We start from the raw sequence: 26,416 nt of genomic DNA on the forward strand, positions 1-26,416 counted from the left end.
GAGTCCCACACCATCTTTCCAGCCACGGGGAGGCCTGCCTGGGGCGCTGGTTGCTAACAAGCCTGTTTGCCACTAGCGACGGTTTAGCATACCAATGTCCTTTCACACGCATCCCACCCGTCCAATTCAATCGGGTTGCGGTGGCAGCAGAGGGGGGGGGGGGCTGCAAACATTTGTCTGGCATGGAGGACATTCCCGTCTCTGATCTTGTTGTCTTGTCTTGCAGCATAAACCACCGCTAGAAGTCAACGATCTTTTCGAGGACATTAAAGATGGGGTGAAGCTCTTGGCTCTGTTGGAAGTATTGTCGGGTCAAAGACTTGTAAGTAGTGCTTCGGCATTGTTTTGGATTTTTTTTTTTTTTTTATATAAATAAAGCTAAGACCTGGCTCAGAGTTAGTTCTCAATTTTGTTTCTCCATAAGAAATACATTTTTTTCCCCCCATTATTCAACTTTTAAATACTGTACAGTTAATGGGTACAAGCTTTTTAGCATATCTTCGCTTCTATGTGAAAAACTTTTTCTGTTGTCATTTTTTAGATTTTGCCGTTTTGGGGATGTCTGCATTCAGTTTCATCCCAAAAACATAAAAAAAATGAAATAAAATAAAAAGACAAAAATGGACATACATGTTTTTCACATAGCAGCGACTACATGTATTTCTGTAAGTCGTGAGCAAAAAACAAATAAACAAAAGGAATAAAAATCAAGAACTTAAATGTTATTATGCAGAAATGTAGAAAAAAACGGAAATAAAAAGGAAAATAATTAATAGCAAAGTCTCTGATTCATTAAATTCATATTTTATTATTTTAAGGACCCTCCACTATTGAATGCATCACAGTTGAATAAATAAATTTTAAGGGGTCTATAATTTTTAATGATAAAAAGTACATTAGTTTTGATGATTTTATTTTATTTTTTATTCAAAGTAAAATGTTGCCCAATGCTTTTGGATTTTGTAATGGTGATTTCCGTACATATTCCATACATAAATATAAAACTGAAAGAGTGAAGGCCGAAGCAAAAGCTGTATTTAAATTAAGAGTTCAATACACTTGAGATTACCGGTAATCTTTAAGATTTAAAAAAACAACAACAATTTTTTATGTTTTTGAAATTAATATGTGCAATACATTTAAATTAAATCATTTTCCTCTGTTTAAGCACAGTGTGAATGTTCAAACTCAGGGATGTGATTTTTTCGCTAATTCGCGGAATTCCGTTTTTTTTATCTCCCCCCCCCCCCAAAAAAAAACAAACTTTTATTTATTTATTTATTTTATTTTTTTAGTTCATTGTGTATGCACATGACTCCGACAGATAACATCTTCTGCTATAACAAAGACATTTGTGGTATGCTCTAATATGAGTTACTTTTCATTTGGTCATGATACAATTATTTGTTAATGAAATTTGAACTCTTCAACATTATTTATGTGTTAACTTAGTAATCACATTAGTTAGATATGATGATATTCTCAGTGATAGTTTTTAAAAGCAAAGGCAGTCCAATGTTTTTGAATGTGACTGATTTTGAGTTGACTAAAACTGCCATTTTATATGGGATAGTTCAATATACATTGAAAATTTATGCTGTTGTTTTGTCTATTTCTTTGTCATGTGAGTGCATTGAAAGTACTTAAAAACACGGAAAACCCATGAGCTCCGGGGGGCTTCGCCCCCCATGTCCCCCCACCAGGCCACTGCCCTGGACCTAGCTAGGTGCCAGCGGCCCCCAGACCCCCGGCTAACTTTTCAGATAATTTCACTTTGGTCAAATCACATCCCTGTCAAACTGTGCATAATGTTGTAAATATACTTTTTGGAATACATGTCTTGTTTTTCTTTTTTGAGATGGAACTTAATGTAAAAAGTTTGAGACCCGCTGCCTTACTATGTCCCGTCTGGACTTCTCTAGCCCTCCGAGCAAGGCCGTCAACTCAAGAGGATCCACTGGGTTTCCAACATCGGCACTGCGCTCAAATTCCTGGAGGGCAGAAAGGTAAGCATTTGGCGCTCCGATCATCGATAAACAGCTTCTCGTGCCACATAAAAGCAGGCCCAGGAATAGTGTGACGCTATTCGTCAGCATCTGCAAGGTGCCTTGAGTGCAGATGTGGGAGTCACTCAAAGAGGAGAGCAACTCTGAGTTACGTAATCTCCATCTTGGAATCCTTTATGGCTTCGCAGTGTGCCGTGTTCCACTTTCCACTCCCCCCCCCCCCCCCCGAGGACAGACACTTACATTTTGTTCTGCTCTTTCTCCCATCACGTGTGCTCGCAGTGTCGGTATCAAGGAACGCCGGTCAGTCGCGCCGGCAAAAGCACTTGCCAACTGTTTGCTTTCTTTTCAAGCCATGCACGACGGCATGACATTCACCAACCAATTTGCCATTCAGCTCTTCTTTCCAAAGTGCTTCTCTTTCAGCCAAATGATCAAATGTTTTCCGATCCACATTTGCTCTGCTTTTCCTTCTTCAAAGGGGACATATCATGAAAAATAAGATTTTTTTTTTTTAAATGTTTGTAACTAATAGCTGGGTCCCTCAAGGGAGAAATTAAACAACCAAGTCAATCTTGAGTTGTGTATTTCTGTAAATGTGCTTTGAGTGAGCAGTTCAGAATTTTTCCCGCATTGTGACGTGACAATGTAGGTTGGCGGCGAGGTTGGACGAAGTTGCAGAGTTAGCTGAAACACTTTCATCAGGCCCAATTATTTGTATACACACCAATAAGAAGTCTCTTTTACGTAATATGTCCTCTTTAATATGGCCTCGATTCATTTTTGCTGTGCTTAGACCTGTTTTACCTTCGTGAAAAGGAACAATTTGTAAGCGTCTTGACAAGCTAGCATTGGACAAGGCAACAAACAGTCAATGAGTGTGACAGGCCTAAAATTCTGGGGACGAATGGAAATGTTCTTAGTGTCCAAAGTTTACAACCACAAACTGTTGGATATGTAAATGGAGGTTTAGCAAAGCTAAGTGAGTTAGCATATCCTAACAAGAATAGCCTGTATAAATGTGAGCTGCTAGCTTGTGCTGGTTACCCATCGATTGTTCTGTCGTGCCGTGACTTTTTTTTGGCTTGCACATCTTTGAAGCTTGAGATATGATTTGGAACCGTGTTAAAGTCCCCCAGCAAATTCTATCCAGAAAGTCTTCTCAATGTGAATAATTGATGCCCGGCTTTTGTTTCAGATCAAACTTGTCAACATTCACGCTACGGACATCGCAGATGGACGGCCATCCATCGTCCTCGGATTGATATGGACCGTTATCCTCTATTTCCAGGTACCGTGAACCGCCATTTCACCCCGTAATCACACAGTTGTCATAGCAATTCATACACTAATCAAAAACGAATTTAACTGTTAAATTCCTTACAATTTCAACATACACGTTTGCGTTCTCATCCTCATCTGCATGTAACGCTGACAAGCCTGTTTTCATCATACCGGAACTAGAATTACTTCCTGCTTGCGTGTCTAAGAATCATGGGAAATGTAGTCCTACTAGCCTAATGCTGCGGTCGCTGATCAGACCCAACGCAAGTTGAGCTTTTCTGGCAGCACAGCCAGCTTACAATAGCTGGCGGGAGCTAGCAAAAAAGGTTGGATAATTGTGAGCGCATTCACTTGTTTAGCGCTGTTGAACCAAGATAGCATTTAGCATTAGCTAAAGTAATAACATGATTAAAACCCTGGAGAACCCACGGGGTCAAATTTGGCCCCTATAAATTCTGCTACTCATATAACAAAGACCTTTTTATTTTTATTTTACAAATTTAACTTCAAAAGGCCATAGTGCCACTTCTGACCCCTGCATGGGGCCATCTAGTGGATGAATATTGCACTTACATGAGCCAGAGCGGTGGTGACAAGATGGCTGGCAACAAATTTTGCTGAGCTGGAAATCAATCCAAACAAAACCATCTTCTCAGCAAACCATCAGATGGTAAAATTGTGTTTTTTTTTGTTAATCTATTTCATATCGTGTTCGTTCGTATGTTTTATATATATATTTTTGATAAATTAGCAACTCTGAGCTAGTTAAAAAAAAAAGGGTTAAAATTGAAAAAACATATATTTTGATGTTCAGTGAACTTATAGCAGTCATTTAATGTATAATTCATAATTTTCCAAAGAACAAAAGGGTTCTTGGGTTCTCCAGGGTTAAAGCGATTACATTTGTTATAAATAGTTCGATTTTCACCAAAATACTACTGACCGAAATGTGGCCACCTTACTCCAACCATCTTTTTCCTTCCTCAGATTGAGGAGTTGACCAGCAACCTCCCCGCCCTTCAGGCCTTGTCCACCAGCAACTCCTCAGTGGAGAGCTCCGAAACAGGAAGTCCTCCCATGAAGAGAAAAGTGGTCAAGTTTCAGGGCAACGCCAAGAAGGCGCTGCTCAGATGGGTGCAGTGCACCGCCGCCAAGTAGGTCCAACCACAAACCTTTTCGTAATCTTTGTCAAGGGCAATTCCGCTCAAGCATGTACGTGTTTGTTTACTAGCCGTGCAATTGGAGATTGCGTGACCATTTACCACCCAGAAGTATGTGTGACATGATGATGAAAACGTCCATAAACTGCACTCGCCACGTTCATTGTGGTGCTGAATGAATGAGTCTATGTTCCCTTCAGACATCACGGGATTGAGGTGAAGGACTTTGGTCCGAGCTGGCGCGACGGAGTTGCGTTCCAGTCGGTGGTGCACGCCATCCGGCCTGATCTGGTAGACATGCAGGCGGTGCGCCGCCGGGGCAACAAAGAGAATCTGGAGGAGGCTTTTGCGCTCGCCGAGAACGAGCTGGGCATCCCTCGTCTGCTGGATCCAGAAGGTGTTGAAATCAAGAGTTGTCCAAATTTTTGGTCCATAAATCAATTAAACAAATCTACCATGTGCACCCCTAATTGCCATGGATGATTTAATGTCATGCACGTTTCAACATAAATATTCATGACGTGATTTTGACCTCACTGCTCCAGATCGGCCATGTTTATTGATTGTTTGCGTCGCTTCACAGATGTTGACGTGGACAAACCAGACGAGAAGTCCATCATGACGTACGTGGCGCAGTTTCTCAAGCACTACCCGAACCCTCACCACTCGGAAACCGACGGACAGCACGATGAGGTAGCTGGTCTTATGCAGCGGCAGGATGACTTAAAAGGCAGAATGTGAATACAAACAGAATGCGGGGATTCGCCAAAGTCATTTATTTGTTGTCCACGTTGCAAAAACTTGCATTAGAATATAGCTAAGTTTCATCATTATTCACAAATCTATTTATAAATGAGTAAAAGAGTTTTTTTTCAACATAGCCCTTGTTGATCTCTTATACTCTGCTGTCACCTGCTGACCGTTTTTGTAATAACTACCATTGCTTCAACCGTTCTCTATAGTTCAGAGGATGCATCAAAGCCTTCTGTATATTCTAGCATTAAAAAAAAACATAAAAAATTTATAAATACGTCTTTGGGACATTGATATTATTTAAAATAGAACGTTTTTGGGAGCAAATGAGTTAAACACATAATAAAAATGTGTTTTTGGGGAGGCTGTAACAAAATAATAGCATTTCGAATAATTTGAAGTAAATTGTTACAAATTAGATTTGTAAGTCAAGGTATCTTTGTATGTTTGGATCTATGTATCGATTACTGTGAATATTTGTTATCTGTTTCAAGCTGTTTCTCAATATTGAAATGTCTTAGTTGCCTTCTTTGTGGCGATCGCCCATTTCAAGTCATGGCAAACAAGCACTGCTGCGCTTTATGGTTACGCACGCGCTTTGATCTCACTGCATGAACACAGCAGCAATTTGTTTCCCATCACCGCCGAGCTTGTCTTTTTGATTTCTCCGTCCACTTGTGTGCACGTTAAAGCTGCGCCTCGGCTCCATTCCGACCTTTGCGCTGTCAGTTCCCGTGCTTCAGGTGAGCGACGGTATCGTGGAGAGATGCATGCCGTCTTGTCTTCTCCGCCTGGCTTTCCTCCAATGCTTTTCTCTGATTGGTCTCTTCTGTGTGCTTCCCCGGATAGTTTGCCCCTCAAGACATAGAGCAAATGCTTGAGGTATGTTCATGTTGGGCATGACGGCATTTAGCTCTTTGACTGCCAGACGTTTTCAGAAACGGGTTGTCCCCACTGCCAGCCGATTTAAGCATTTTGAGTGATCTTTCAAGGTCCACAGAAAATGTTGTGTTTGGACTATGGAAACACACATACTACCAAATGAAAGATTGGACTCTCAGCTTTCATCAGAAAAAAAAGTTTGTTTCTACCTTATTCCGTTCTTCAGTAATCAACAATAGAAAATGGTTACTTTCACCGAAATTCTCTCTTTTGAAACAAAAAACGGAGAAAAAGAGCTTTTTGTGAAACGATGTTATTTCATGCACTCTAGTGAATTGTACACTTCTTTTTGTCCATGAATGATGCCACAAACACCTAAATAGTGCTTTACTTCTGTAAAACGCTTTCACCAACAATGAAAAAGTGTTTTTTGATTGCAAAATACGTTTATTTCCATTCAACAGTGTAACAATTTGACAAAACAATTTCGCAAACTATTTACAAATGTGTGCAACTGTGGTACTACTTACAATTATGTGGATGTTTCAAATACAGTTTTAGCTCCATCTAACGTCTTCTACTGCCGCGTCAATGCTTCCCAACCACGGAGTCACCACCCTCATCTTCATCATCGATGATGATCATCGTCGTCAACAATGTGCTTTTTCAGCGATGCTTTTGGTCTTTGAAAAAAACGTCTCGGGCGTGAGCTCCTCGCGACCGGCCGCCATTTTTCCTTTGTCTTCCATTCTCATCTCCTGCTCGACGCTCTAGCTCCGCCTCTACTGACGCCCACCCGATCTTGTCAAAAGAGAGTCATCGCTGCCCTCTAGGGGCCAAAAATAGTCATTAGGCACAACAGACAGACTGGAAACTTTCACCAGACATGCGGAAGGGTTTCCTCTACCCGTTTCAAAAAAAAAAAAAAAAAAAACATTGGATGACGTCTTTTGACGTCATTGGCAGTGATCCGTAGGTTTTTACTTGACGTCTTTAAACGTCAGTGGCAGTGAAAGAGTTAGTACCTTCTCAGTATTTTAGCTTTGAATGTGTGCTGTTTTCTCACTAATTACCTTTTGGGGGTGGGGGAGGGTTCTAGTATGTTCTTTCACAAACAGTGAATCCAGAAAGCATTTATGACACAGTTATGTTACCGCCCTTTTCCAAAATTAATTACATTCCTTTTCTTCCACATTATATGCACAACAGTCTTAATGAAAATTTGAATATATATATATTTTTTTTAAAGTTGAAAACTAAAACCTCCTGCAGACCGTATGTGTGTAATTTTTGGCTAGTTTACTGCCTCACAAGGCCTTGAAAAGAATTTCTAACATGATTTTTATTTATTTATTTACTTATTTTTGGTCTCAAAAGGAGAAATACTCGCAATGTACAGCACATGTTCCTTGGGCTACAAATTCGGCTGACCAATCAAAACACATCTTCCGTTCACATGATTTCAAAATGGTGGCCCCCCTGGCGAAGTTAGCACTAGCTACATATTAGCGTATACATTATAAACACTCGGGTAATGTGCTGCAAAACGTGCCGCGTCATATGGGCAGGTATAATCTGGCTACACGCGGACCGATTCATCCTCTTGTATGCGGCTGCAGCTGCTAATAACTTTGCTGGGGGCCGCCATCTTGAAAATCATGTGAATGCGTGATGTGTTTTGATTGGACGCCTACATTTCTGCCCAAGTAGCGCTCACACAATGAGTTTTTTTGAAAAAATATGAAACAATTACATATTTGTCTAAAGGCCTCAGGAACAGAAAACCTACTGGGGGAAAAGATACGCATGCACATTAAGCTGCCTGCTGAGCAGTCTTAAGATGACTTTGAATGCTTCTGGATGCACTGTAGGGTCATTGACGGATAAGGAATTCACCCGTTCATTTATTATAAAATATTTATTCTTTATGATTATTTATCATTATCTACAATTTAGGACATCTATAATTCAGGACAGCTTTCTACAACAGTCGCACCAGTTGATGGTTGGTCGCGTTTTTTTTTTTTTAAATCAAAATGATGAGGCTAACAATTAGCCATCTAAACAAAACAAGCTAGCTAGTGAAGGAATTTAAAGGAATTTTGTCCTCTTTGCGTGTTCCAAAAATAATATTACTCAAAAATACACCTTTGCAAAAATGATTTAATAAAAAACAGAGAATCTCTGGACATTCCAACAGCTTCCGATTTCATCACTTAAAGAACGTGGGATTTCAGAGCGTCAAATGTGCTCTTCTACGTGTACAATAGCTTCTTATAGTTAAAAAGACCTCCTCCTTTTCATTTATAGACTAAACATACTCTCTGGCACTCTTCCGTGAGCAGATGGCATAAACAAGGTCAGGTGGATGTTTTTGAGACAGAATGTGTTATATAGTTGAAGGATTTTCCCATAGCAAAATCTCACAAACAAGTTGAACCAAATTCACGGTGGCCGTGACTGATGAAGAAAGTAAAGAGTGTGTGTGTGTGTTATTTCAAAGCAAATTTTGTTTTCAAGACCGAAATGTGTTTTCGCACAAAGAGCTGAGAAGGAACTTTTTTTTAGACTAAATAATATGACCCAGTTTAAGGTCATATTATACCGAAATCAACACCATCTGCTCTGCACAGGACACAAAATATTTCTTATAGGTTAATATGAAGAATTAAAATGTTCATAATGTGTAACAATAGTTGATTATATGAAATTAGGTATTAAAAATGTTATAATATCTTTCACTAGCCACACAAGTAAAATTATAAGGAAATTAGCAAAAAAAAAAAAAAATTCAGGTCCTACCACATCTAAATATAAATATGACCACCACATACCATTGCCTAAAATGTAATATTTTGTGATAGCTGCTCCCAATTATTTTTGGCTGTCTTGTGGATGATACAAACTCCGGTCTTTCATTGTATTTAGCACAACAGGAAAATTCCTAAAATGGGCATCATCGGGAAACTGTATCCGTCAATGACCCATTAACAGATTTCCAGTTAGTGATAAAATGTAGGCGGAAAGTATGGTAACCCTTTTACCGTAATAAAAAAAATTGACAGAGGGAGGAGTGCAAGATGCTGAGAGAGCTGAAGGTGTTCCTGGACCAACTGGAGCGAGATGTTCTGAGAGCCCAAGCGGCCGAGGGCAATCTCACGGACAAGTATCAGGTACCGACAGTGTATATGCTCAGGAAATGTCTTTCGTGTCACGTCAACATGTGAGTCTGAAGCGCATTGTCTTTTTGCGCAGGCCTTCAAGAACTTCCGCGTGCAATACGAGATGAAGAAGAAGCAGACGGATCCGCTGTTGCAGCCGGTCCACAAGGACGGGAAGCTCTCTGTGGACCAGGCTCTGGTCAAGCAGGCGTGGGATCGCTTGTCCATCCGGGTGGGTAGGATTCCGTTGGAGACATACGGAGGGAGGGATCTTTGGTTTATTGTCAGGGAGTTGCAAGCTTCACGCCGCTTAACCCCGTCCGGGCTTTCCATTCAAAAGTCTTCAAAGCCATGAATCTCTAAACAAGGCCTTAATTGACAGGAAAATGTTGTAAATCAATCTTTCAAAAAGTCTTGTGGTAAGTATAATTTCATGATTGTAAATTGTCTCCAATCTCAAAATAAATGACCTTCTTGACTGTCATCGCACAATTGTTATAACGGAACTAACAAAACAGTGAAGTGGTTTAGTCTGAAATTTGGCATAATGGCATTAAAAAGTCCACAAAAGTCTTGAATTTAACTTGCCTTAAGCCGTGGGAGCCGCTAATTCCTTGCTCACTAGTCACTATATTGGGATTTTTATGTACAGTGAAACCACAAATAATCGTGGTCTCGGGGCATTCGCAAATTTGCATAAAGTGATTTCATAGCCTATTTAATTCTTCTCATTGTGTGAACATTTTTTTAGTTCATGTTCAGGGATGAATTAACACGTGTGGTTTGAAATGATTCTTTCCAATTGTTTCCTTGGCTAAGATATTTGAATGTCAATACAAAACTTTCCTTGCGCTTTTTACGAAGAGGAAAATCCTTCTTCAGTGGCGGCCAGTGAAAGATAAATTATTTTGTATATCAGATGGGGTAGAAAAAAAGAGGTTTGTGTTCACTTCCCCAGCTTGTCTCCTGCAGAAATCTTCTCGGCTGAAAGAACCTGCATTTGTTTTGATGGTAAAATCTTTTTTTTTTATGGGTGTCATTTGCAGCTGCTGGACTGGCACATCCACCTAGACAAGTCCCTGCCGGGTCCTCTGGGCGTGATCGGGGCTTGGCTGCACAGAGCCGAGATGGCCCTGAGGGAGGACATTCCCATCCAGCATGCTCACGACGAGACGGCCAATGTTGTCCACAGGAAACTGGAGCAGCACAAGGTCAGTTTTTTGTTTGATTTTTTGGTTTCCGGCTCACTCGAAAAGGAGACGATGCTGTGGGCCGGATTTACCAACAACACAATAGTAGGCGCTAAATTGCACCTGACAAGAGGCACAAAAGCGGTGGAGAGCTCCATATTTACACAAAATGAAGTTTGAATTGAGGACTCTTTGCATGTAAGGTTAACCCTTTTCTGGTTTTGAATCCACTTATGGCCGTAATTACGTAAGTACGAGTTTTAAAAAAAATATTACACAATGAATTGAAAGGAGTTTTGTCATAGCTAATAAGGCATGACTCCTTCTTGTGATTGGCTCCTTGTCACACAATGTAAAAATATTTTTTATTTCTGGCACTTGAAATGTCTTGAATGTTCTCCCTATTGTCTCTCATTTTGTGTCTCATCCTATTAATCGTTTGGCCAATTTAATCTGAATATATCACCCCTTTTCAAATAATCAAAATTGGCCAATTTGTGCAGCTTTTTATTTTATTTATTTTTTATTTTTTGATTGTTTTGCACATTAGCACATTATATCATGAGACAAAGATAATGATATTTCAACAAACATTCCCAAAATTTTTTTTTCGATCAGCAAGTAAATTGTCAATTTTTTAAGAACTTTCTTTCTGTTGTAAAGTTAAACCATCACAAAATGGCAAAGCATAGTAAGAGTGCTGTAATTCATATCTTTATTGTTGTAAGCGTTAAAGTAAAAATAAAAAAAATAAAAAATTCATTATATATTCTGTAAATTAATCAGTTATCAAAATTTTATTCAGCCCCAAAAATTTACAAAAATCAGAATCAGCATCGGCCTAAAAAAACAAAAACAAGATTAGTTCGTTCCTACTTCTTACCTCAATAATATTAGTATTTTGCACATTAGGGTAGAAATAAAAATAATAATAATTGCGCATAAATTTTCCTCATTTAGTAGATACAATCCTTGGTGTGTGAGCATATTTAACTTCTGCATGTGGAGGTTTTGTGCGCAATTAAGATTGCACCCATTTTGGACGGACAGATCTATAATAAATCACACTCTCTATATTTGACTGTTTCAGGAGGTGCTAAAAAACCTGGAATCGCACAGGCAACCCTTCCAGCAGATCCACCGAGACAGATCGGTCAATGGCGTCCCGGTCCCGCCGGAACAGCTCCAAGATATGGCCGAACGGTAAGTCGCCCGGCAACTGGCAATGTGCCCTCCAACTGGAAAGATTCAAATAAAATAACATAAAAACAAGTACGTTTCCAATCCGCAGGTTCAATTTTGTGTCCACGGCATGGCACGGCCACTTGATCAAATTGGAATTCTGGGAGATGAAGTATCGGCTGATGGCCTTTCTGCTGTTGGCAGAGTCCAAACTCAAGTCCTGGATTGTGAAATATGGCAGGCGGGACTCGGTGGAGCTCCTGTTGCAAAGTTACCTCGTGAGTTTGACATGTTGTTGCCTCGGCACAATGCAAATGCTTTCATTTGGACTTTTATCCCTCCAGACGTTCATTGAGGGCCACAGGTTCTTCGAGCAGTACGAGATCCTCTTTTCGGCACTCAAGCAGGCGGCGGACGTCTACGTCAAGTCTGATAGTTCAAGTAAGTCTCTTTCACTGCACGCGATTCCGCCGTCATGTTGAGCTGTTTTCTTGCTTAGAAGTAAGCAAACAATTCATCGCAAAAAGAGACTTCAAGCTATTTCATGACACTCCCAGTTAAAGTTTACTGACAAACTAAATTTAAGTCAAGTCAAGTCATATTTATTTATATAAAACAAAAGTGAATTATTGTGTATTTAAAACAAACACTGACCTTTAGTCCGCTAGCTAAATGCTATTGCTAACACATTATGGGAAACGCATGTGGCAACACTTTTAAATGGTCATTCACTCTCAAACTCATTTGTCCTCAATCCCAACTACCAAGATAACATGTCCAATGACAATTCCAAGGAATTATTGGTGGTGAGGCATTTATTACGAGGAATTTGTTTAACTTATATACCTGCTATTGAGCATATATGGAAACATACCCACCGTGTGAGCTACGCTATCAGTCATCTTTTTTTGTTTTCTTTTTCACTTCCTGAATTAAAACCCCTAACCCAGGCGCGGAACCCTAATTTGGAACCCTGCTGCTACCTTAAAACCCTAGCCAGGCTCCAAACCTAAATTTGAGAACACCAACCCAGGGTTGAAACTGTCATTTGAAACCCTAAACTAATCTTGTTCATGAGGCAAGTGGCCAAGAAGCTAGTGTCTACGTACATCCCCAAATTTCACCCAAAAAGCACAATATCCCTGATTTGTTGTTAACTCTTTGACTGCCAGACGTTTTCAGAAAAGGGATGCCGTGGGTGCCAGCCGATTTTAAGCATTTTGACTGATCTTTCAAGGTCCATAGAAAATTATGTGTTTGGACTATGGAAACACACATACTGCCAAAACAAGATTGGACTCTCATCTTCCATCAGAAAAAAAAAGTTTGTTTCTACCTTATTCCGTTTTTGAGTAATCAACAATAGAAAATGGTTAATTTCACCTGTTTTGAAAAAAAAACATATTTTAACGTCTTTGGCACTCCATAGGATTTTACGAAACGTTATTTAACGTTTTTGGCAGTCAAAGAGTTAAGTAGCGTTTGCTTTGTACTCCATGTTGTTGTTGGTCTTGTAGTAAATGGTTGACGATTTCATGTTTTAGGGTCTAAGACCAGTACAAGAGGTAAGTCCAAAAAAGAGAATGGCATCTTTTAACTTGCTTGGCGGAGCTGCGCTTTCCCCCTTCTTTCTTTTTTTTTTTCTTCTTTTTTTCCCTTTCTTAACACCACACACAATTCTGTTAACTCAATTCATACTTGATCACATTGAACTAAAAACAACAACAAACTGAATCAAATTTTGGCATCACGCCTGCTTCTTGGTATCTTGCGTGAATGTGAATGCTTGTTTGTTCTCTATATGACCTTTGGCCAGTCCAGGGCATAGTTTGATTTTGGCTTCAGTTCACTCAAAACCCTACTGAGGATATGTAGTATACAAAATGAATGGATGCCAAATGACATTAATTTCCCCCATTTTTGATTTCCCCAAACTTGACATCGGTAGTTGATGAATCGGAGGGTGTGAGCAAATTCCTTGGCGACGCCACGGCTCAGTGGAAGAACCTGGCGCTTGAGGTGCGCAGCGTCCGTAGCATGCTGGAGGAGGTCATCTCCAACTGGGAGAAGTACAGCGGCACGGTGGCGGCTCTCCAGGCCTGGCTGGAGGATGCCGAGCACATGCTCAACCAATCGGAGGCCGCCAAACGCGTAAGTATGCGGGGGACCTGAAAACAAGTTGTTTTTGTCATGACGGAGCCGAAATTTGTCGTACGTGGCATTTTGGTTTTGCTCCGGGACTAACCTTAAATTTCAAGGGAATTTTCGAGTCACATATTTTAGACTAGAATAACCAACCACATGGCATGCCACCAAAGCACATTTTTTTAATTTATTTTTTGTTTTTAACCCTGGAGAACCCACGGGGTCAAATTTGGCCCCTAAAAATTCTGCTTACTCAAATAACAAAGACCTTTTTTATTTTTTATTTTTTTTTTACAAATTTAACTTCAAAAGTCCAGAGTGCCACTTCTGACCCCAGCACGGGGCCATCTAGTGGATGGATATTGCACTTACATGAGCCAGAGTGGTGGTGACAAGATGGCTGGCAACAAATTTTGTTGAGCTGGAAATCAATCCAAACAAAACCATCTTCTCAGAAAACCATCAGATGGTAAAATTGTTTTTTTTTTTGTTAATCTATTTCATATCATGTTGCAGACTGCCTAGGAGTATGTTTTATATATATATTTTGATAAATTAGCAACTCTGAGCTAGTTCAAAAAACAAGGGTTAAAATTGAAAAAACATTTATTTTGGTGTTCAGTGAATTTAAAGCAGTCATTTAATGTATAATTCATAATTTTCCAAAGAACAAAAGGGTTCTTGGGTTCTCCAGGGTTAAATGTACACATTATAACACAAACCTAACATTACCCAAGATGCCACAATATGGTGGCAAAAGCAGTGAAAGCACTATTTTATGAATGAACCTCCACAATCGACTCAACTTAGTTCCTTGGATCCATATGTGCAGAACCAAAAAATAGTTAAGAAACATTTCAATTCAGTGTTCTTTCTTATGGTATCTATGTCGATTCAGGATTTTTTCCGCAACCTTTCCCACTGGGTCAAGCAACACATGGACATGAACGACGCCGGCAACTTCCTCATCGAGACCTGCGACGACAGCGTGTCGCGAGACCTCAAGCAGCAGCTCCTCCTTCTGAACGGCCGATGGAGGGAGCTCTTCGTCAAAGTCAAATACGTAAATCAAGTGTGGCCGCTCTTGAATCGCATGTCTTGGCTCGAGATCAGATTTAAAGTGGAAGTCAAGTCCGAAATTTTATTTGTAAATTGGCTGCTATTTTTGACATTTTCGGCCCTCTGCTGATTTGTTATGGAACAATTAAAAACTGCAATTGTGAATAAGCGCAACTATAGGTACTTGCAAGATTGTGGGACTTATGACTTGCTTAACCAAAGAAATGACTTAACTCGACTTGACATTAAAGGTTGCAACGTGACTTCAAAGTAAAAGTGACCGTGGGCTTTTTTTTGTTGTTGTCAGTATGCAAGGGCGGATGAGGTGGACAAGTTGAGGCACGACTACCAGGATGGCATCAACACTTTGAAGATGTTCATGGACGCCACAGACGAGAAGATGAACGTAGCCGTGCAAGTGTCTTTCCTCAACGTCCGCACATTTGCTCAGGATGTCGAGGTAAAGTCTTCAACATCCGAGAAAAGTGCCGTTTGTTGACTAGAAGTGAAGGCATAGTAACTATACGTTCGTATAGTAACCATACCAACCTACTCTACCCCCCCCCCCTGCAGGAAATCAAGCACAAAGTGCCAGCCATGGAGGCGGCATGCAAGGCGGCGGGTCGCACCGCTCAGCTGCTGAGTAAAGACACCGCGCAGGAGGAAGTGGCTCAGATGACGGCTGTGATGACCTCCATCAAGGAGCAGCTTGGCAAGGTCGGCTTTGAATTTGCCGCAAATTCACTTCAGGCGTGTTTAGAAAAAAAATCCTGGGTTTCTGAATACAGTAGTAAAGTCCTCAAAATGTCTTATAATGAAAAAAAGAAACAAAAACTTTTAATAGGTCTGTCTAACTCAGGGCACAGGGAAGATGGCGCCCTCGTGTAAGCATGCCCATATTTGGAAGTGGTTGCTTAGGAACCAACTGGGAAGTAGCCTGGGCTTTTCCCAGTGGTTTGGACGTAAAGTAGACCTCACGGCTGCAATATGGATTTATCAAGGATGCAAAATGAAATGCATCCATTGCTGTGCCTTCTTAACCACATTCTGCCATTCTGCCAAAAATATTTTGCCGTTAGCACTTTGAAATCACTCTCCCCCTTATTGGATGCGCCGTTTGACGTTATATAATCGTCACTCCCAAATTGAACACTCTTCAGGTCATGCTCAACTCGCGCAACGTTGCAGCACATACGCAACGAACGGGTTCGTCGACGGCGCGTTATACTTTGCTAAGTGCAGTGCGAAAAGGTTTTTTAAGAGTCCCTGTTGCCCCCCGAGGTTGTAAAGCTGGGGTTTCTTCTCCTCGTACTGACTGCACGTCTGAATTCCTGAATACGGACAGGAACTAGGGTGGCCCTCAATGGTCAAAAAGGTTCAGAATTCACGACGAGAGTATTTTCCGTTTTTACGACCAAGTCCTATTTCTATGGTAGTGATGTAAGTGAAATTTTTAAGATGTACTCTTCTACGCTAAAGCAGTAAAAATGTCATAATTAAATAAATACTTGTTTGTAAAACACTTCTAGGCCGTAAATAAAGAAAAAAACAAACACAAATTCAGAAGTTTAGAGAAACATGAATTACAGTAAGTTCACCTGTGAAGGCTAAAGTGCATTTTAGGTCCGTCCTGAAATTTCACCCGGAAAAACTTTTAGTGAGTGGTGTAATTAGTCATCAATTTCCTTACCTGTGCATTGGTCCCATCAGGTGAGAGAGCGATGTCTGCCACTGCTGAAAGAGTCTCAGTCGCTCTTAGCGCCGCTGGAAGAAATGGAGAAGAACATCAGCGGCTTCTACCAGGCTTTGGAGAAGGCCAGCCATGTCACCAGCAGCAGCGACTCCGAGGGGCCCGTGGACTTCAAGCACAAGTGCCAGGTGATCCTTAAGAGGAGTCGAGTCCAACCGCGGCGACTCGGGGCTTGACGCCTTGTTTGTTGCAGGAGCTGGCGGCCGCCACGCAAAGCTGCAAAAAGTGTCTGCTAGTGATTGAGAGGAATCACCAGAGCATCCTGAAGCTGATGGACGGCAGTAAAACGCTGCAACACATGGACATGAGCCTCCTGCAGAAAAGAGTGGCCGATCTCCAAGCCTCCTCGCAGGTTAAGATCTCCTTCAGGATATTCTGCTTTCCAAACTACAGTTGAACTTAATTCGACCTTCTCTAAACTCTTGAATTCACATGTATAACTGTGCCATTGTAGGATGGAATGCAGCCGAATCCAGGCCAGTTCGAAGCGGCTCCCCTCATTCCTATTAAAATCATGGCAGTGGTTGAAAGTTGTCCAAAACGTAGAGAAACAATCCCATATGTGCATTTAAAAATCGACGGGAGGTCAAATTAAGTTCACCCGTAAAGTCAACTTTTTGTGAGCGATTTTTCATATTTATTTGCAATGCGTGCGCAGGCCATGTTTCGGGAAGCCACCGAGTGGAGGAAGTGCGTGGAGGCAAACAGCTGCCTCATGAAGCGCTTTGACGAGTCACGGCTGGAGCTGGAGAAAGTTCTTAAGATGGCGGAAAACTGCCTGGCGGAAAGAGGCAACCCGGAGGAGCTGCTGAAAAAGCACACGGTGAGGAATCCAGCACCGACACACTGAACGTTGCCTCAACACACACTCCAGTTTTGTATAACTGCGCTTTAAAGTGGACATCGGGTGTTTGGTGGTTATTAATATCCCTTCTAAAAATAGACCCTGATGTGATGGATCCAATCCAAAACAGTGTCTCTCAAATCTATAAGGAGATTATTAGCAGTGTGACTTTATCTGTTTATGTTGTGTTTCTAGATATTGTTCCATTCCAACATAATGACTAGCCTCTGATTTGAGGGAGGCATTTTTCTGGTCTTAATTTGAATACCTGAGGGAGGTGTTTATTTATTTTAAGTTGATCATTTTAGGGAGGCTGTTGCCTCTTTTGTTTCTTGCGAGTCTGATTTTTATTTTTTATTTTTAATGTTTTTTTGTTTGGTTGGTGGATAATTGTTTGAGGGAGTTTTTTTTTCATCCGTAGGGAGGTTTTTGTTTTTTCAGTTGAGCATTTGAGGGAGGCGTTAATGATTAATTGAGGGAGCCGTTTGTTCCCTCAGTCGTTGATTGTTTGGGATGTTTCTTTGTCTTAAATGTAAGATTATTTGAGAGAGGTATTTGTTTCTAACCTTGCTAGCAAAATAAATTCTGGCGGTATTTGTGAGTTCACAAACTCCAGAGAAACAAACCTTGTTTTTTTTTTCCTTTTAGGTTTGGGGAAACGGTATGGGATTTTTATTTTATTTTTATTTTTTATAGGTTTTAGGTGAACTAATGAATGCACGCACGCACGCACATACACATACACATATTCACCCACATACAAAAAAATATATATACAAAAAAATATATATATATATTTTAAAAAAAAAGGAGAGCAATGATGATGACATGTCAAATCAGTAAAATTACCGAATGAACAATACTGAGCTCTCCAGAAAAGAAAAAAGAAACAAACCCAACAGACAAATGGATGCTGCAATTAATTATGTTTTTGCAGAATTACTCACCGTTTCCTTGTTGAATTTGAACAGTGAGAGTTTCGTGCTTTTTGGTCAAATATATTCCTGCTTATATGTCATAAATTGAGGATTTAGGATCAGAAAAAAAGGATATTTACTTGAACACATCCCATCATTTGAGAAGGAAATTGAAAGCTACAAGACAAGTAAAGCAGGCGGTTTGTGATTTTGGCAGGAGTTCTTCGGGCAACTGGACCAGCGCGTCTTAAATACGTTCCTCAAGGCTTGCGACGAACTCACCGACATTTTGCCCGAGCAGGAGCAACAGCCGCTGCAGGAAACTGTCCGGGCTCTGCACAAACACTGGAAGGTGCGTTCACCAAATCCAACTGAAAGGCACCGGAGATATTTCTCTTTTTGAATTCCTCGTTTTCCCAGGACGTCCAAACCGACGCTCCCTTCCACCACCTCCGCCTCAAAGTGGAGGCGGAGGGCAGCAAGCTGGTGCTGTTGCTGCAGGAGTGCCAGGCCGAGGTGACCCGGGAGAATCGGCACCTGGCCAGCGCGGGCAGCGAGAGGCTCGTCAAGGAGCATCGGGTGAGCGCTCGGGTCATCCCACTGACGTCGCTTCCTTCTCAGACGAGCTCACGGTGACGATCATGTCCTCGGGTCCCCCCGCCAGGCCTTCTTCAGAGAAAAGGGCCCCCAGTCCCTTTGTGAGAAGAGGCTGCAATTGATGGAGGAACTCTGTCAGAAGCTCCCCGAGTGCCACTCTGCTCACCAGACTCTTGAGAAGTCCAGGAAGGATTACGCCGAGGTCAGCGAGGAGATTGAAAACACCCATCAGAAGCTAATGCAGAACCCGGACAAATGGAAGGACTACAACGCAAGGTATAATCCCCTAAAATGGCGCTTTTACAAAATATGTACGGAAGAGGATTAGGGCCAATGAAGAGAGAAAAATAAGTTTGCCAGGATTCTCAATTTGTTGTCAGGATTCTGACTTTAAAGTGAGAATTCTGACTTTAAATTTTGACTTTAAATTTTGACTTTATTCTCAGAATTCTCACTTTAAATTGAGAATAATAGTAGCACTAACAAAATCAGAATTCTGAGATTAAAGTCACAATTCTCACTTTAAAGTCAGAATTCTGAGATTAAAGTCACAATTCTCACTTTAAAGTCAGAATTCTGAGATTAACCCCTAGGCGTTGTTGTGACCATTTTTTGTCTTTTTGTTGGTTCTGACCAAGCCATTTCAAAATAAAATACTGCTCACGCGTTAAAGTCACAATTGTCACTTTAAAGTCACAATTCTGAGATTAAAGTCACAATTGTCACTTCAAAGTCACAATTCTGAGATTAAAGTCACAATTCTCACATTAAAGTCACAATTCTGAGATTAACCCCTAGGCGTTATTGTGACCATTTTTTGTCTTTTTGTTGGTTCTGACCAAGCCATTTCAAAATAAAATACTGCTCACGCGTTAAAGTCACAATTGTCACTTTAAAGTCACAATTCTGAGATTAAAGTCACAATTGTCACTTCAAAGTCACAATTCTGAGATTAAAGTCACAATTCTCACATTAAAGTCACAATTCTGAGATTAACCCCTAGGCGTTATTGTGACCATTTTTTGGCTTTTTGTTGGTTCTGACCAAGCCATTTCAAAATAAAATACTGCTCACGGGTTAAAGTCACAATTGTCACTTTAAAGTCACAATTCTGACATTAAAGTCACAATTGTGACTTTAAAGTCACAATTCTGAGATTAAAGTCACAATTCTCACTTTAAAGTCAAAATTCTGAGATTAACCCCTAGGCGTTATTGTGACCATTTTTTGGCTTTTTGTTGGTTCTGACCAAGCCATTTCAAAATAAAATACTGCCCACGCGTTAAAGTCACAATTCTCACTTTAAAGTCACAATTCTGAGATTAAAGTCACAATTCTCACTTTAAAGTCACAATTCTGAGATTAAAGTCACAATTCTCACTTTAAGGTCACAATTCTGAGATTAAAGTCACAATTCTCACTTTAAAGTCACAATTCTGAGATTAACCCCTAGGCGTTATTGTGACCATTTTTTGGCTTTTTGTTGGTTCTGACCAAGCCATTTCAAAATAAAATACTGCTCACGGGTTAAAGTCACAATTCTCACTTTAAAGTCAGAATTCTCACTTTCCGAGAACAAAGCGAGAATCCTGCCAAACTTTTTTTCTCTCTCTCTTGACTGGCCCTAATCCTCTTCCGTACATTTCCCTCCGGGTGGGATTTGTTTGAATCAATTGCTGATCAAAATAGTTGTCCAATAATTTCATGATTGATTAGTTGTCAATTAATTGCGGCACCTCTAATTCTCACTTTGACCTTAATATTTGTGTCTTGTCACAGATATGCCGAACTTTCTTGCTGGTTGATATCGAAAGAAAGCCAACTTCGACTCCTGAGAAACCGGGCGGGCGACCCGAGAAAATACAATCAAGTCAAGGCCACCATCACGGTACGTTTGCGTCACGCCATCCTCAAAATCAAGCCATCCAGCATCACATTTTTTGGCCACCTTATCTTGCCGTGCGCCTGCTGCAGGAGTTGAGGAACGACGCCGAGCTCCAGGAAGGGAATCTTTGCTGGCTGAAAGCCCGTATGGCCGTTCTGATCGAGATCTGTGCCGATAACGACGCCCAGAGGCAAGGAAGCGCCCTCAGCAAACTCTCGGTTGATTTTAAGGGTCTTCTCTTGTCTCTCATAGAGGTGGGTCACTCCTCCGACGTATCACTCGCCCTTTCAAACGTACTCGGGGCTAAACATTGACCCCCGAAGACAACCATAGCAACTAGAAAATATACTCTTAATCCTACACCTTTTTAGGCTGAGAAGATGGTCCTGGCTGTGGGTGACTGCGTTCAATTTAGGGAGGAAGTGCAGACAACTTTGGATGAACTTCTCCGAGCGCAGAAAGAAGCTCAGGCTGATGTCTCCAGAATCCTGGATTGTCCTACTGTGAGAGAAGCCCAGCAACTGCTACTCGTTCACCAGGTATTCTCCGACTAAAAAGACACACACACACACACACAAAAAGTTCACATTGGAAGTCCTAATGGGTCTAAATTGTCCCTTCGTAGCAACTTCTGAAACGTCTGAAACTGAAGAGGAAGGATGTTCAACAGTTGATCAGTAGGGGGCAGCAGCTGCAGGCCGAGGAAGGCCTGGGAGAGACTCTGCAGCAGGACCTGCACAGTCTGGAGAACACGCTCAGCAAAATGGATCAAAACATGGATTCGCAAGAGCAAAGCCTCGAGGTGGGCTAACATTTGTTATTCCTGAGAAAGACTTTTTTTTTTTTTGGTATGTACTTGATGTTGATATGTTATGTTTGTCAGGTCACACTGGCATCCTGGCAGGAGTTTGACAGCCAGCAGGAGGCCGTACGCCAGTTTGTTAGCAAGGCCCGGTCCAAGATGGAGCGAGACCTGAACTTCAGTAGTCCGGAGAGCCTGGCGGTAGAATTGGACCAAGCCAGAGTGAGTCAAACTTGGTTTGGTTTGTCTCAGGGGTCAACATTCAAAGTGCTTACACATAAATTTGTGCCTCAAATCGTGGGTATGAATATTTAATGCGCAAATCCTTGATTCATCAAAAATGTTCTTACTTAAATTTGTTTTTACTATTTCAACAAATTTAGAACCTTCTCCCATGTGTATGCACATCTGATTGAATTCTGATTCATTAACATACACACAGTTGTGTGTTCAGAATTCACAAATCCGACAGTTAGCCCTATGAAGCCTGAACCATGAAAAAAAATGAGAGAAAATTCAGATTTTTTGTAAATAGAGTATTTATTGGTCAAACAAACAAAGAATTGTTTTTGTTTAGAAAATCAACTTACACATTTAACTTTTAATTTGTGTCATATTTGACACATCCCGTCACAATGCTTTAAATTCATACATTTTTAACTGTTAAAAATCTAATAATAAACAGACATATCAAACATATTAGTATTTCCAAAAAAACGGAAAGAACATTCCCCACAATTAATTAAGTGTAGATGTCGCTCCTTTCTCAATTGGGGCGATTTTGCAAGGTCGCTGGAAAAGCCATCAGCTGGGTGATACTGCCCTCTAATGGATTATCCGTGCAATGCATGTGTAAGATCATATACGTTGGGGTTTTAATGGGGGTGGGAAAACTATACTCATAAAATAGAGGTCTCAAAATGTCGTGTATTTAACTCATTTGCTCCCAAAATTGTATAAATCCGTTCTATTTTAAATGTTTGAAGCGTCTCAAAGACGTATTTATAAATGTTGTATGTTTTTTTAATGCTAGAACATAGAGAAGGCTTTGATGCATCCTCTGAACTGCTGAGAAGGGTTGAATAAATGGTAGCAATTACAAAAACGGCCAGCAGGTGGCAGCAGAGCAAAAGAGATCAACCAGGGCCATGTTGAAAAAAAGCTAATTTACCCACAGTTCTAACAGATTTGTGACTAATGACGAAACTTAGCTTTATTCTGATGCTAATTGCTGCAAAACGGAAACAGATAGAAATATACTTTTTTCCTGATGAAAGAAGAGACTCTAATCTTTCTTTTGGTTGGTTCCATGTTTTTATAGCAATAGAACACATATTCTGTGGGCCTTGCAAAAATCAGTCAAAATCCAGTAAAACAGCCGGGAGCGAAGGGGGTTGCTTCAGTGAAAATGGCTGCAAATGAATGAGTTGAGTTGCTCCATGTGTTTGAGCCAGGTTCTCCTGAAGCAATGTGAAGCCGAAGCCTTGCACATGAACACTTTGCTCAAGAGAGCCACGGAAATCCAGCTGGGCCCGAAGAACAAGACTCTCCTCCTTGAGCAGGCTCGGTCCCTCAGCGATCAAGTGGACAAAGTGGAGGCTGGCCTCAAAAAGGAGTACGCTTATTTCAAAATTGACTTCTTTTTTTTTTTTTAGGGAAACTCTTGTGTAATGTCTACTTTTATGCTCTAGTGTGAAAACCGCAGAGGAGATGACGATCACGTGGAATCGGTTCGGAGCCGAGTTTGACGCTTTTTCCTCGTGGATATCTGACAAGGAAAAGCAACTGGACGCATTGAAGGGGTCGAATTTGGCACTTGAGCAAAAGATCAAGACAGTCAAGGTACTCAATAAGCCTCACTGATATTAGTTCTCCAACTTCAGCTGGGACTGTGTTGCCGTGCGTTCAGGCCGTCGAGACGGAGCTCCAGGAGCGCGCTCAGGTTCTGTCCGGGCTGGAGGCGGACTCCCAGGACGTGGCGCGGTTCGTTTCGTCGGGCGAGGCGGCCCGCATCAAGGCCCGCCTGACCCAAATCGGACGCTACTGGGACGAGCTGAGGGAGAGCGTGCAGCAGCTTGACGGGCGGCTGCAGGAAAGCTTCTCACACCAGCAGAAGTTCTCGCAGAGCTTTCAAGAGGTGCAGTCAAAGGAATTCATTTCAAGTATTTGGTCTTGCAGAAGCTAGGCAGCGCAGTGGGCTAGTGGTTAGCATGTCTGCTTCGTAGTTTAGAGTTTATATAAGATTTGTGCTTGTTTTTCACAAGATCGTTATTTTCTCTCTTTTTTTTTAGGCGCAAGCATTGCTCTGTGAGCTACAGTCAAAGCTGGAAGATCCAATCAAGACCTGCAGTTCCTCATCAGATACCTACAGGGCCCTTCAGAACCACATGGTGCTTGATTCTTAACTTTTTGTCATATTTTTGTTTGGTTTTCACAAAAATCAACTCACTTGATCATTTTAAAATCAACTCATTTGCTCCCCAAAACGTCTCGAAAGGTTCTATTTCAGATATTGCCATGGTCCCAAAAACATATTTATACAGAAGCCTTTGATGCTCTGACCTGAAGAGGCCGCTTAAAGCAATGGTTGTTATGACAAAAAAACGGCCAGCAGGTGGCAGCAGAGTGTATAACGCCCAATTCAAAATCAATCAAAATACAGTAAAACAGCCCGGAGCGAAGGGGGTTGCTTCAGTGAAAATGGCTGTGAGTGAATGAGTTAAACTACCGTATGTTTTTCCTACATATCATTCAAAGTCTCCAAGGCTCGCACACATCTACAACACTGCAGTCAAGATGCACCACCAGCCAATTAAGCCACCATCTTTGATTGTAACACTATTTTATAAAATTAAGCGTTGAATATACCCAACTGTAATTCTCCATACGCACTATCAATTTTTTTCTTGACCTAATTTGGCCAGCGCTTTTGCTTTGTTGATATCTGCCATCTAGTGGTAAAAACTGGTATTGCAACTTAACACTTGTTGCCCATCCCTGCTCTATATGGACATCAATTGCACACACATTGCCTCCAGTGTTGTTCACACTGGCGTATGGAAGGTGCGAACGTTTGGTGGTGGTCGGCGGGGCCGTAGGCGCACACTGGCAGCCACGCTTCCGTCAGCCTGCCACGGGGCAGCTGTGGCTACTCAAGTAGCTTACCGCCACCACAGTGTGAATGTGAAGCGTCTTTGAGTATCTGATTAGATAAAAAAGCGCTATATAAATCCCATGCATTATTATTATTATTATTATTATTATTATAAATTTGGAGCAACTGCTCATCTCATGTGTCCTGTCTCCCAGGACGTCTCTCAGCAACTGGAGAGGCTGAAGGGAACCTTGCTCTCCCTGTCAGCTGGCACCCGGCGACTCGGCGACAGGGAGAAAGCGGAGGCGACTCTCGAGGCGTTAAATGCCAGCTTTGAACAAAACACGCAGGAAGCCAAGAGCAAGCAGAGCACTCTGGAGGCGCTGCTAACTGATTGGCAAAGGTAAAAAGAAAAACAACGACGACAACCTTGCGTTTAATACAGTGGGTACCTTGACTTATGTTATGAGCTTCCTAGTTTATATTTTTGCTAAGACTCAGACTAACCTGACTCCAGGTCACGACTTCACACCCTTTAAAAGCACACCGATACTAGAGTAATGACACTATGAATCCACTTACATTAACAACGTGACAGAGAGATTTCCAAAAATGTCAATCTGTCAAAAATGCTGAGTCAGGTCAGAATGGCCACTGGAATGATGAATTCCAAAGAATGTATCTTTTTTTCTTGGGAAAAATTGTGTGATAATGCTTATAGTGAATTTGTTAAAGAAAAAAAAAAGCCTTCTAATTGATTATTTCTCAACATATCTCCGCCCACCTTTTGTCTCGTCGGCTACTCTGGAATGCACTTCTCCAATTGGCTGACACGTTTTATTTGAAAAAATTTCACCAATAAGCTCGTACGGGCAGAAATTTCCCGGGGCTTCTAATTAGTAAACTTGTCCAAATTGCTGTGATCTCCACTTAAATAGCTCAAAACAAAAACAAACAAAGAAAAGAAAAGAAAAAAAAAAGATGGCAGCCACTTATCATGTTGCTACTTATATTCTCTTTTATTTTTTATAAAAATCAATGCTCTTTGTTTTTATTAGAATTACGTAACGAAAACTCTTGCTGTTTTTTTTTTTTTTTTGCTTTAACGGATTAAAGACAGTTGAATCCATTTCAATGTGGAAAATAAAATTGCGTCACAACTAGCCGCCTGTATGTTATAGCTGAAACTTTTCGCCGCATGCTTCCCACTATTTGGAATGATGGGCTGCAGGTTCGAGAAGCAACGCTGCAACTTCATTTCCTGTCTGGAGAGGAGCGAATGTGCCATCAAATCCGAGAGTCGGTGCCTGCCGGCCGACAAAGCCAAACTCTGCGTCGAGCTGCAGGACATGCAGGTCAATTTCATGCTTTCCCACGTCACCTGCAAAAACAATCAAAACATAAGTTGTAAAATAAAAATCATCCGATAATCATTTCTTTTCAGGCCTTGCACTCGGAGGTCCAGACTCTGGGACCCGGTCATGCTGAGCTGCTCTCTCTAGGGACATCGCTTTGTTGCAATGCGTCGGATGAAAGGGCGAGCCATCTGAGGGAGGAGCTTGACGCCCTGCAGAGAAGACTGCATGCACAAAATGAAGCTCTTCCTAAAAGGTACGTAGACACTCATTCGTCCAGAAGGCCACCGGGACTCGAGATACGAGTGCGCATGAAATACGAGCGCTGCTTCCATGCACAGGACTTTTAG

General features: G+C 41.3%; 1 protein-coding gene across 11 annotated transcripts in view; it reads left to right on the plus strand.

The window, feature by feature from the left end:
* Positions 1-26,416, plus strand: part of syne1b (spectrin repeat containing, nuclear envelope 1b) — a 131,873-nt gene that overhangs the window by 16,062 nt on the left and 89,395 nt on the right. For 6 of the 11 annotated variants that reach the window (XM_077563023.1, XM_077563016.1, XM_077563057.1 and 3 more), the window contains 37 exons: positions 227-322; positions 1,923-2,006; positions 3,205-3,297; positions 4,278-4,444; positions 4,651-4,847; positions 5,034-5,143; positions 5,896-5,946; positions 6,053-6,085; positions 9,151-9,258; positions 9,341-9,478; positions 10,293-10,457; positions 11,527-11,639; positions 11,728-11,896; positions 11,963-12,059; positions 13,163-13,183; positions 13,567-13,769; positions 14,662-14,826; positions 15,130-15,282; positions 15,396-15,539; positions 16,533-16,700; positions 16,766-16,924; positions 17,231-17,395; positions 18,551-18,685; positions 18,754-18,912; positions 18,998-19,206; positions 20,710-20,818; positions 20,905-21,069; positions 21,187-21,354; positions 21,441-21,617; positions 21,699-21,839; positions 23,072-23,232; positions 23,309-23,459; positions 23,527-23,754; positions 23,909-24,007; positions 24,927-25,114; positions 25,943-26,066; positions 26,156-26,322. In XM_077563023.1, coding sequence (XP_077419149.1) covers positions 227-322; positions 1,923-2,006; positions 3,205-3,297; positions 4,278-4,444; positions 4,651-4,847; positions 5,034-5,143; positions 5,896-5,946; positions 6,053-6,085; positions 9,151-9,258; positions 9,341-9,478; positions 10,293-10,457; positions 11,527-11,639; positions 11,728-11,896; positions 11,963-12,059; positions 13,163-13,183; positions 13,567-13,769; positions 14,662-14,826; positions 15,130-15,282; positions 15,396-15,539; positions 16,533-16,700; positions 16,766-16,924; positions 17,231-17,395; positions 18,551-18,685; positions 18,754-18,912; positions 18,998-19,206; positions 20,710-20,818; positions 20,905-21,069; positions 21,187-21,354; positions 21,441-21,617; positions 21,699-21,839; positions 23,072-23,232; positions 23,309-23,459; positions 23,527-23,754; positions 23,909-24,007; positions 24,927-25,114; positions 25,943-26,066; positions 26,156-26,322 — 5,180 coding nt within the window. The remainder of the gene's footprint in view (positions 1-226; positions 323-1,922; positions 2,007-3,204; positions 3,298-4,277; positions 4,445-4,650; positions 4,848-5,033; positions 5,144-5,895; positions 5,947-6,052; positions 6,086-9,150; positions 9,259-9,340; positions 9,479-10,292; positions 10,458-11,526; positions 11,640-11,727; positions 11,897-11,962; positions 12,060-13,162; positions 13,184-13,566; positions 13,770-14,661; positions 14,827-15,129; positions 15,283-15,395; positions 15,540-16,532; positions 16,701-16,765; positions 16,925-17,230; positions 17,396-18,550; positions 18,686-18,753; positions 18,913-18,997; positions 19,207-20,709; positions 20,819-20,904; positions 21,070-21,186; positions 21,355-21,440; positions 21,618-21,698; positions 21,840-23,071; positions 23,233-23,308; positions 23,460-23,526; positions 23,755-23,908; positions 24,008-24,926; positions 25,115-25,942; positions 26,067-26,155; positions 26,323-26,416) is intronic. The other 5 variants (XM_077563031.1, XM_077563041.1, XM_077563049.1 and 2 more) reach the window with 5 other exon arrangements.

This window comes from Vanacampus margaritifer, chromosome 1 (assembly GCF_051991255.1).
Source record: "Vanacampus margaritifer isolate UIUO_Vmar chromosome 1, RoL_Vmar_1.0, whole genome shotgun sequence".
Classification (NCBI taxonomy): Eukaryota; Metazoa; Chordata; class Actinopteri; order Syngnathiformes; family Syngnathidae; genus Vanacampus; species Vanacampus margaritifer.